Consider the following 12,395-nt stretch of genomic DNA (forward strand, 5'->3'; position numbering starts at 1 on the left):
ACGGAGTGATCTAAATAGTCAGATATGTGAGTCTTGCCTAGTATCCATGGGAATTAAGCATTCAAATCATTAAATATCATGGACTGAGCTTAGACAAGAATTTAACCTTACAATACTGTTCTCGCAAGTCGTGACATTACTTTGAATATTGACGCTATTGAGACGTGTCACTCTAGATCTCTCTTTTCATCAAGAAATTATATAGTAAATCTCCATTTATCTCTCTTTTCCCTTGCTAGCAAGAAGTTTGCTAAAACAATGTCCATAACACATACAGACTTATCTGAAATACTATCAATATTACTGTTTTTGCGCCCATACAAGTTTGGGATCAACTTACATACGCATTTTCATACGAAATAACCACCTATTTATACAAATATCATTATTTTGTACATGGACTGATTCTACCCACTGCATGACCGTTAAAAGGGATCATATATAATTTGTGATATACGATAAAAACACAAAATAGTGACTTTCTTAAAATCACTACTAAGGGGGTGTTTGGTTCAGCTTTGGGGCTTTGAGCCTCCAAAGCCCCTTCTCAAAATGCCGGAGTGTTTGGTTCAGCATTTGGCCTAGCATTGGCCAAATGCTAGCATTCCACGAATGCTACTGTTCACCTTTTTTTTTTTTTTTTTTTGGGTTGAAGCTGTTCTTCACAGGCAGCCGGCGAGGGCGACCGGTGAGGGTGGCCGGCGAGGGAAAAGGGCCGGCGAGGTCGCCTGGGGACGGCGTCGCCTGGGCGATCGCGTGACCTCAGGCGGCGCCGCCTGAGGTCGCGCGACCCAGGCGGCGCTGCCTGAGGTCGCGCGACCCAGCGGCTGCCGTCGCCTGGGTCGCGCGACCCCCGCCGAGGGTCGCCTGGCCTCGGGCGACCGCCGGCGGGGGCAGATCTGGCTGGCCGGGGGTCGCCCGACCCCCGACGACGGCCGCCGGCGGCCGTAGGCCCTCGCCGGCGGCCAGCTCCGGCGATGGTAGGTTTTGTTTTTTTTTTTAATAAATAAAACAATTCTCAAAGTTCATTTGCAAAAAAAAATTCACCAAACACAATATTTTGGCCAAAGTAGTTTTACAAAATATTTTTACCAAACACCATTTGCATTTTCCCAATGGGCTTTCACCCAAAGGTATTTGCATTCCCCCAAGTAGCATTTTCAAAGTTGAACCAAACAGGCCCTAAGTGGGTAAAGTGTTGACATCCTTAGTATATCGGCACAAATTGAGGCACAATATAAGAAGGATGACAGATGGCAAATTAAGGCCTATTGTGCTAACGAGCCTCATATAGAGTCCACCAAATGTATGTAAAAAGTATGCCTAATTCAATAGTGTAGATGCACATTTACCATCAAAGGAAAAAAAAAAATCAGATCCATGCTATAATCTGCTTCTAACTTTGCTAACCTCATCGTGCGAGTCATGCACATTCATGCACACTTATCTCAGTTTTTGCCCCACCTGGCCCACAACACAATTCATAAATATACGAGAGGCATAACAATAATAGACAAGTTGAAAAAAAGGTCGTCGTCTAATTAGAATTCCAAAAGGCATGAGAAAATATTGGGTAAAATAAGTCCATTCTTTGCGTGCCACGTGTTTATCGCGGGCCCACCTGCCAAAAAAACTCTCTTTCTCTTCTGCACTTGCTTTCTCTCCTCTCTTCTCTCTCTTCATTGCAGTTTCTTCTCGGTGCTGTTAGCTCAAGTTTGAACTCCGCGTCCATGGCCCGCTGCAAGTTTTCAAATCAAGTGTCGGTGGCCACAAGACTCTGGGTCTAACTACCATAGCCGCAAGCTCGAAGCTCCATCTACAAGGCTTCTGCGAGGTTGAGCTTGAGTATCCATGGCCACGAGATGTCGCAACTCAGGCCGCCATGGCTGCCAGCTGAACATATGGCAGCCATGGTCGAAAGGTTTTGCTTGAGCTCGCACTCTAGGCTTGAATCCGAGCTCTGTGGCTATGGTGATGGCTAGACTCTAGATTGAGCATCCTTGGCCATAAGTTTCTGGATCCAGCGTCTATGGACGGGATTCGAAACTTGAGCGACCATGGCCAGCCATGGCTGCGAGCTTGAAGCTCGAGCATGCTCGCAACCGCGAGCTCGAGCTAGCCATGGAGGCCGAGATGTTGGGCTCAAGCTCAAGCTCTAGAGCCATGGTGGCCGCAAGAAGAGAGAAGAAAAGCAAGTGCAGAAGAGAGAGACGCGGAGAAAAGCAAATGCAGAAGATAGAGAGTTTTTTCTGGCAGGTGGGCCCGCGAGGGACACATGGCGCATAAAAAATGGACTTGTTTTTTGTTGACCTGGAATCATGATACTCAATAAGATGTTCAAATTCTTGGAGAAAATTCTTTGTCTCCCTCTCCGAACTTTCTCACAAGAGGGCATAAAAAAACCACGTTCCCCACCGTCAGATACGACCAGCCCCGGCCCCCCCCCCCAACTTATCAGACCTAACCCTATAAGTACCCGCCAACCTCCATCATTTGCTTGTTGCCACCAAATTTGAAGTCTATCTTCTTAAAGTTCACCGAAAAAGCTGCCGCACGAATTATCTTACTCTTCACTTCCCCATTTGATATTAACTCACTTTGCCATGGAAGGATGTTCTTCAAGAGGGAATCGGAACAAGGAGAATGACGAAGAGACGGGGAAGAAGAGGGGATCGCGGTTGCGATGTGATGCACCCCGGTACCGAGGGATCCGGCAGCGCCCATGGGGCAAGTTTGCGGCCGAGATCCGGGACCCCTCGAGGAACGGCGCTCGCCTTTGGCTCGGGACCTTTGAGACGGCAGAGGAGGCCGCCCATGCCTACGACCGGGCTGCCTTTGCCTTCCGAGGCCATCTGGCCATCCTCAACTTCCCCAACGAGCAACAATACTCTGTTCAAATTGACCGCAATGTCTGTGGCCACCACAATTCTTTCTCGGTGTCCCCGTCGCTGTTGTCGCCGTCGTTCTCTTCAGCATGTTCGTCATCATCCGCTGTGTCAGCTCTCGCCGAGCCGTCCAGAGATGTGATCGAGTTCGAGTATCTGGACAATAAGTTGTTGGAGGAACTACTGATGTGGCAGAGCGACAAGTAGGGTAAATGCGGGTAGGCGAGTGCATATTTAGGGTTTCCGAAATTTCATGGTAAGAATTTTTTTTGTTTCTTGATTCTTCGTTGGTGAAAGTTTTCACTTGAGGAAAGAGATCGCGTGGCATCTACTTTGCAGGGTTTATGCATATTTTGCTTCAATAAATTGCATTTGGCAATCTTCAAGACTGCATTTTCACAGCAGGGGCTTAATGTGACTCGGAAATATTGTACTTTGTATAATAACTTCGATCAATATTAGCGAAACAAATGGCTCGTCATACCTATATCTTTCTAAAGTACTTCTCTGAGTACTTGCACTCAATTTAAGCAGTAGTATTCATACAAACACAGATTTCTGGGATACTAAAGTTCTTTCATTTCAAAAAACTGTTGCAATAAATCTTAGGTTTCTAATGATAATTACCAATATACAGTTTCTGAATTCGTTTCGTAGTAATCTATGTTAGAAATTTAACTATAGCGGAAGACTGAAGATTCTAATTATTCATGGATAAACAAAATCATGCATAATCAGAATTGGTTGCGGAAACGTGAAAAAATCTGTACTAACCTTCCGCCAATGATGAAATCGAGAACCTGATACGCGGAGTTTTGACAATCGTCGATAGGTACTTCTAGCCAATTGCCCTCTCAACGTCCACGGTGTGTTTTCCGATATCTCATATCAATAAATGAGAGATCGATCTTAAAATTATGAAAGGGTTTGGCTTAGATGACCTATTTATATCCCAATTCATATCCTTATAGATAACTTCTCCCATCAAGATAGTTATATTAATATTAGGCGATTATAGTTGTCACGTATTTGAATGCGCTCAATAAACGTCGACGAAATTAATTAATGTGGACAATAATAAACTAAATGTGGGATCACATTATAGATAATATAATTATATCCATCTATTCTGGAAGAGCTTCTCTGTATTCGAGGACAGGTTGATGTAAAACCAGGCTGAGCTAAGATTTTGCAGCTTTGAGGTGCAACTATTTGTTTTGTAGCGATTTGGGTGCTCTGAAGCTGAAACAGAACTTTAGTGTTTTCCAAAATTATTGGGGTTCCTTTTTCTGAATAGGACATGATTCAAATGGCGACCGAGAACTTTGAAAGTTGTTCTTTATGTTGACCTGAATTCTCCAGTCTCCAGTAAGCGGTTTCGCTCCTTTTCCTTTCCAATTTTGGCTGCCTTGAGTTGAATGTGACCCGCCTGTCCATTTTCTTTCCATTAAACAAGGTTGCGTGTCCGGGACCGCCTACATAATTAATCTCTTCATGTCACGACACTCATACTATGAATTATCTAGTTTGTGGTCGCTCCCGTGTCCTCACGTTTGAGAGAGAAGAGTAGGGGAAGATAGGGGGGCCGTGACACAAAACGGTGGGGATGAAGGGAGAGATGAGCTCGACTGGGGGCTGGGTGTCGGCGATGAGGTGTGGCTCGGCTTGGGGTGTCGTGCGGTGACACATTCCAATGGTCGTGGGCAGTCCGGGAGGAGGGGTTGGCTTGGATTTGCTTAGGGTTTTGGTTTGGTGATGTTTTGTGGCGGATGGGTTTGGAAGGGTGGTATGGTGTAAATTTGGAAGGAAAATGACATATTACCAAATAGGAGATGCAACTTGAAAAGAAATCCCAAAAGTCAGAATAGTTTTTGTAGGTTTCGAAAATTAAGGAGGGTTTTGATCTTTGTGAGCAACAGTGACGTGGGTTTTTGAAGTTTCCCAACTAATCCAAAGTACCCGTCCGAAATTAACGAAGGTTTTGATCTTTGTGTGCAAAAGTGACGTGAGTGCTTGAAGTTCTCCCAACCAATCCGAAGTGCCCGTCCAACCCCATGCAATGAGCTGAATTCGCACTAAACCAGGGTGACCTAGCCTTTCATATCCAAATAGGATACGAAATCGAAATAAATCAAATCGAAATTAGTTGAATTTTTAAGTTAAATTTCATGTGATAAACAACAGGAATTTTCAAGTAAAAGGATATTCCAGATCCTCAATAGTCAAAAGAAAATTACCTCAATATTTACACAAGGAATTATTTTTTCAATGTTGCAGAGATTACATCGAGCAAAATATAATAGGAGATGTACTTTGGTTAGCATTTCAATAAATTAATAAGGGAAAAAACTACCAAAATTTCAAAACTGTGCCGTTATGACACATTTTGTCCTAAACTTTTTTTTTCCGTGACATAAAAAATTCCAAACTTGTATCTGTGTGAAACATTTACCCTCCGTCAAAATTCCCTCAATAAATAATGTTAAAAATCTACATGTATGGACGCCGAAAAGCAGACGCTGAGCAAACGGTGTTCACATGGCGTCCAAGTGGCTTAAGTAAAATAAAGACGATATATTTTGACTGAAAAATCATTTGACAAATTGTTGACGGATGGTAAATGTATCACATAGATATAAGTTGAATTTTTTTATGTCACAAGAAAATCTTTAAGGTAAATGTGTTAGAGTTGGCATACTTCGGAGCTTTTGACGTTACAAAAAAAGTTTCTCTTTCATATGTATATGTATGGATAAGTGAATAATGTTGGCCCGTGGGGCAGCTCAGTTTCGATACAATGATAGAGATAGACAATGATTCCATTCTGTCCCTGAGTGCCACGTCATGAGTGATGAGCGATTGCGTCTAAGGCTTTACCAATTGAAATCTAATACGATTTCTGTGATCCCACATTATCGGAAGATAAACTTGTTATATTAAGAAGGGTTAATATCACGAAAAACTCCAAATTGATATACCCAAAATTAAATTTTTAACCATAAAAAATCCCAAATTGGTACGCCTATGACAAATTTACTTTAAACTAATTTTTTGATCAGAAAAAATCTCAAACCGGTATATTGGTGACAAATTCACCTTCCGTTGAATTGAATTAATATCACGAAAAATTACAAACTGATATGCATGTGACAAACAAATGGTAAAACTCAAAACTGATATATTTATCATCTATCATGTGTCATCAAACTCAGAATTTTGACGGTAAAATTTAACATAAACTAATAGAGGATAAAATTATCACAGGCATAATAATTTGATATTTTAATTTGAAGTAAATTTATCATATGTGTACAAATTTAAGATATTTTTTATGGTATTAATCTTATTAAAAAAAAGAAGCGATTTGATATGGTCCAGACCGGGGCCCACAGAGAAAATCAAATTAGTCACTGCCCGCCCCCCAAAATGGCTGGGACAAGGAGGACCACGTCAGCATGGATAAGACATGCGTCATCTAATATGATATTAGACATGATAGAAAACAACTCGCTACAGTTTTGTCTATCAAGTGAATTGACAATGTTACATTAACTGTGGCGTGGGGTCCTATCTGTCTGAATATCCAAAGTGATTTTTTTCATGATTTAATAAAAAGACAAGAACAAAATCTCAGCACATGCAACCTTGTTCTTTTTTACTTTAGCAATTTTTATTCCACAATAATTCCCCACTCCCGCACAAAATCTTAGCATTTGTGCTTGATTGAGATACTTAGTTAAATTTGTATGTAATGAAGATTATTAGGCATATGCCGATGTTTTGAAGGATGGACTTGCTAATTTCGATGGCCTTAGGACCATCCACCATTTTTTTGCTAGCAAAGAAGGGCAAGGATGAGGAAATAGCGCGACTACACCACACGACTCTACTATAAGGATCCCAAACTAGCTATGAAAAATTGGGATTTAAGGAATACATTGCGAAAGTCACTCAGCACCACTCTTGATTTATAGGGAACAAATGGCATTTGAGGTCGAATTCAATTCAAAGCCAATTTGGAATTTCCATTTTATTATAGGGGTTCGATTTTGACCAAGTTGGCATCCCACAGCAACAAAAGTCACACTAAATCTAGTTCTATGTGATCCTGAAAATTTCCAAAAGTTCGAGATGAGTTTCCCCAAGAATGGTCGTTGACAAAAGATCTTTCACTAAATGTTAGATCTTTAGATCTTTAGAAGAGATTTGGGTTCTGTGGCAATTCAGACAGGAACTACGGATAATAACAAATAAGGAATGTTGATAACAAAAATAAAATAAATTGTAGAAAAATTAGATAAGTCTAATTGATTACGGATCCTCTACAATTGACTCTTCTTGGCCTTATATAGCCTTGTACAAAGTATAACCATCGAGCTCCGTAATCATTCGAATTACAAACTCTAACTACTCCCGAGATTCTAGGCCTTGACTCAATTTGCTTATAATTGCACATTCATATCTGCAAGAAATTACAATTTGGCTCTATCTTTATTTCTGCATCTGTCATCGATCATGTAATAAGATATTATCCTTTTATCGTATGTCGATCTATGGTCCTTACCAATTCCCTCTCATCGATAACGGCCACTCGTATGAGTCGCTAATTTGTAGTTATGTTTCATAGCCGCTCTCTTGACAACCCATTATAGACCTTTATCAATCCTTCGGAGCTTGAGTTATTTTTGGGTGTCAAGGTATGCCCCCTATAAAAATACTGTAATATCGGGGATTAACCTAACGAAATTTGTGCGGAGCGCCGGTTGAACTACTCTATTACCTTGACAATCGCTTTATCTTCCTCCGTCCCAGCTAGACACGTAGCACGATCGATGGGATCTGCTTGTCACCACGATTTCCTGCTAGCGTGTTGAACTGCTACTCGGGATTTTCTCCACCTTTTTACATCGAGTCCAAGATCGCATTTTTGTTCTTTTCTTCCTCGCAATCCTCTCAAGACTACACGTTCTCTGAATTTAGATTTTTCCTCGACTCATTGAAGCCGCCATGTCGCCTAAGAATGAATCCCTCCACGTATCTATCTCGCTTTGACCAGCTCCAAGAGGATGAAGACAACGATAATTACCTCTTGTTATTGCTTAATACTTCTTGCTCCGACCCTAACCAGGTAATCTTGGGTCCATGTTTCATTGAGCCTCGGGTTGCTTGTCTCTCCAGGGTTGCTTTCCTTGTTACAAGGAGGAGAAACTTCCATTTCAAAAACGGCACATCATTGAGTTTATGTGGACCATCCCTTCTCAACGGTTCAGAGCTTTTCCTTCTTTTGACCCTTTATTCTTTCAATGGTATCTAAGAGTAAGGTCCCATAAGAAAACGGCTTGGGAACCCACTCAAATCGATAAGGCACTCCAGTTCTGTTGTTTTGACTGGAATCTTAACTTGGGTCTCTTGGGTTGTTTGGTCAGTTTCTGGTTTCTGTCGACAAATTGCTTCTTTTCCGCCCTGGACCAATGTCGATCCCCCTTCTTGATTTGTCGACCATCACCGGTCTTAGCCCATGGGGAGAGGATGCTGAGTCAGCCTAGTTTACTTATTTTGAAGATATGGCTGACATCTCTTATGGCTCCCTTATGTGTCACTTTTACAAATGTAGAAATTGATATAGAACAAAAGAGGAGAGCCTAAAAACTTATTAGGGTTTGTCACTCCTCACACTTTTTTCATTAATTAAGTAACACTTAATGACCATAATAAACCTTTCACACTTTAACACTCCCGGGAGCATATTTATCTAGCATGTCCAGCTTGTTACAAATATACTCAACGCTACTACTCCCTAAATACTTGGTGAAAATATCATCTAGTTGTTCATTGGTCCTAACATGACTAGTAAAAATAACTCCAGCCTGAAGCTTCTCACGGACAAAGTGATAGTCAACTTCAATATGCTTAGTTTGTTTTCATTATCGACAATAATTTATGTCTAAACATTTTCATGGACGATAAAATATTTTTCATTTTTTTTTAAATTTTGTAAGCGATAGAAGCTATCATTTTTAGGAAAATATTTTTCGAATAATTCATTTTTAGTGAAACAACCCTAGCCACACAACCGTAACCGTCATTAGACTTGTTACCTTTACCTTCAGCAATTGATCTCAATGTGTGATGAGGACTTTCAAAAGAGGACCTGTTGAAGTATGCAATAGCGACCTCTTAAAGTAAAATTTTTGGGATAAATGTATTGGAAGTCCTAAAACTTGTCACGAAAGTACAATTGAGTTCTAAAACTTTTAAAAAGTGCAATTAAGTTTTAAAACTTATCAAATTGGTGCAATCAAGTTTTTCCATTAATTCCATCTAACTTGACTAACGGAAAATGCCAACGTAACCCTTTTTTATATTATTTTTTATCTCTCCTATGTGGCGTGGCGATAACGTAGCTAAAACATGAAACATAAGGCTAAAACGACTTAATTTTGGTCAAAATCTGATTTTTCAATACATTCGCCCCCCCCCCTCCCCCCCCCCCCCCACCCCCTCCATCGTAGGGCCCTGCCTGCTTCTTCCTCTTTTATTTTTATTTTTTTGTATTTGTTTTTAAAGTTTGCTTATCTTGAATATAATTTAAATAACATTTGCATTAAAAATCATATTTTGATTAAAACGACGTCGTTTTAGCCACATCAGCACCATGTAGAAAAGGGAAAATTATAAAATAAAATAAAAACCAGTCAGCATTTTTGGTTAGACAAATTGGACAGAATTAACGGAATGACGTGATTGCACCAGTTTGACGAGTTTTAGGAATTACTTGCACTTTTTGAAAGTCTTAGAATTCAATTGCACTTTATGATAATTTTTAGGACTTTTAGTGCATTTATCCCAAATTATATTTATATGTAACTCACTAATAGGAAATCAAGCACTACGGTGAGCTCTTGTTGAGCAAGAAAAGTTGCTAAACAAAAAGAACAATATTACATGTACGAAATTCGTTTTACTAAAACTTAGCTTACAATTACACTTGATGGACAAACTTTAGTGAGTTTATGTGGTAATGCCATAGGTGTTCCCCCAATTGTTCTCGTGGTTTAATGTTAGGCCTTTTTTTTTTTTGTTCAATTTGGTTCTTGTACTTTTCAAAATCGATTATCTGATCTTTTTGTTAAATTAAGCCCCTTGTCACATGCTTTTGGCTGACTTGGGACGCCGCCGATGCGATGAATGGACAAAAATATAGACGCGGACCGTCGCCTCATTTCTTTCTTTCTTTTTCTTCGGAAAATGACACAAATGATCTTTGAACTTTGGCATAATGTGCAATGTGATGAACTTTTTATTTATTCAATATGGTCCATGAACTTTAGCCTAATGTGAAATATGATCCATGAACTTTTAATTTGTTCAATGTGATCCCTAAACTTTTGATACACATTCAATCTAATCCCTGAACTATATAAAATGTTCAATATTATCCCTGAACTTGAACTAATTGAATGATAACATCATCATTTTCACATGTATTAAAAGTCTAGAGACCACATTGAACAAATTAAAAGTTCAGAGACGACATTACACATTGGGCTAAAGTTCAGAAACCACATTGAACAAATTAAAATTTAAAGACCACATTGCACATTAGATCAAAATTCAAGAACTAACTATGTCATTATCCCTTTCTTTTTCCATCTCACATGTTTTCACTTTTGTATTTGTTTTTCCTGTTTTTCTCCTTCTTCTTCTGCCACCCTTCCTCCTCTACACCTGTAGAGACCCGCCGCCCGTTGTCAAAGACTCGTCACTCCATTACAAAGACGCGCCGCACCACTTGTTCTCTTCAATCACCGACATGAACGGAGCCCTAGCTCATTTCTCTCTGTAATCGCCATCGACGGAGTCCTGCTAGTGCTCTCTGTTCATATCATAATCAGGTCTCGCGACTGAGGTCTATGAGCGCGAATGGAGGTTGTGTAACCAAGGTTAAAGGTCAAACTTAAGTCGATCAGCGTCACAAGTCTGAGAAGAACAGAAAGAGACGATGGGCCCGGCGGTGGTCGACATTTGTGAGGGGAGTGGCTAATACGGTTAGGTCTAGTGGTGGCGGCATTTAAGTCCGGCATGATATGGTCAGGAGAGAAAGAGAGAAGTCCGGCGTGGACACGAAATGTGATCCCCCACGTAATGCCAGTGCGTCTCACATAACGACATCATCGTCTATGTAACTAACTAGTGTCGTTAATTTTTTTTTTTAATGATAAATGACGTTGGACCGATTTTGAAAAGTTTTAGAGATTAAAGTGAATGAAAAATAGCTCGAGGAATGTATCGAACCAAAGAAAAAACAATTCAAGATTACACATGTCACTATCCCCAAAATATTTTATTTGGAAAAAAACTGTAAAAACCCGCAAACTATGCCTGCTATGACGCATTTATTTTGAACTTTTTTTTGTGACATTAAAGACCTCGAATTATGCCCACCATGACATATTTACCCTAAACTTTATGAAATTAGACCAATGGCATTTTAAGAATACGTGACATTCACAGTGAATCTTTATAGAAGTTTTCGGATTGGTCCGGCGTGCAGTGCGTTGAGTCAAAGAAAAGGAGCGAGTATTCACATCAGACAATACATGTTAAGAGATCTAGGACTGAGGGTGATCAAACTATATAAGGTCTTTCGAACAAAAAAAAAATTATAAAAGATCCAATTGGAGAAAAATAAAAGATCAAAGTTAAATCAGGACGTCATATCATGAAGACCCGGGGATGATATTTGGGGGCCCATTTCGCCAACTTTATATAGGGCAAAAGAACACTACAAGTGCCATAAATTGTGTACGGCGCTCACTTTGGTGCCATAAGTTTTTTTTTTTATCACTTTAGTGCTAAAATTTTTGAAAAACGATCACTTAAGTGCCAACTCCGGTGCCGTACACAATTTTTCGTCGGAAATCCGACGTGGCATTTTTTTTATTAATTTCTGAAGCTAACGTGGCTCGCCGGAGGCTCACCGGAGATTGGCACTTAAGTGATCGTTTTTCAAAAATGTTAGCACTTAAATAATCGTTTTAAAAAAATTTTAGCGCTTAAGTAATCGTTTTTCAAAAATTTTAGCACTGAAGTGATCCAAAAAAAACTTATGATACTTAAGTGATCGTTTTTCCTCCGACTTGGCACCAAAGTGATCCGAAAAAAAGTTATGGCACCAAAGTGATCTCCGTACACAAGTTATGGCACTTATAGTGTCCTTTTGCCCTTTATATAGTGTGTTTTGAAATTAAATCCAGGCTTTGAATTGGATAAATGACCTTAGCCTAAAGTACCATAAATCAAAACAACTAAGAGCAATGCTTTTATTAGTTAATGATTGCGAATTCGAAAGACTCCTTTAACATCTTGACAAATTCAGTACATTAATTCCTTGACAAATATAATCCCTTCTCTTCTTAATTACAGGACCATGATGTGATGTAATTTAAATATTTAACTCGTGCAACAAATGTGCAATGTCCGAGTAGATTAATCTTGCAGCTCTTCTCG

The 12,395-nt window shown here is 39.8% G+C and overlaps 1 protein-coding gene across 1 annotated transcript; it reads left to right on the forward strand.

The window, feature by feature from the left end:
- The first annotated feature begins 2,447 nt into the window (after positions 1–2,447).
- LOC130135299 (ethylene-responsive transcription factor ERF098-like) lies at positions 2,448–3,264 on the forward strand. The gene has a single exon (XM_056304088.1). It carries the CDS (start codon positions 2,604–2,606, stop codon positions 3,090–3,092), a length of 489 nt encoding a protein of 162 aa, XP_056160063.1. The 5' UTR covers positions 2,448–2,603; the 3' UTR covers positions 3,093–3,264.
- Positions 3,265–12,395: the final 9,131 nt, after the last annotated feature.

This window comes from Syzygium oleosum, unplaced genomic scaffold (genome assembly GCF_021117445.2).
Source record: "Syzygium oleosum isolate NSW1041296 unplaced genomic scaffold, Sole_v2.1 Sole_v2.30, whole genome shotgun sequence".
NCBI classification, from domain to species: Eukaryota; Viridiplantae; Streptophyta; class Magnoliopsida; order Myrtales; family Myrtaceae; genus Syzygium; species Syzygium oleosum.

Bases quoted from the DNA above. Each gene is read 5' to 3' on its own strand.
- LOC130135299 (XM_056304088.1), top strand. From the start codon at position 2,604: ATGGAAGGATGTTCTTCAAGAGGGAATCGGAACAAGGAGAATGACGAA.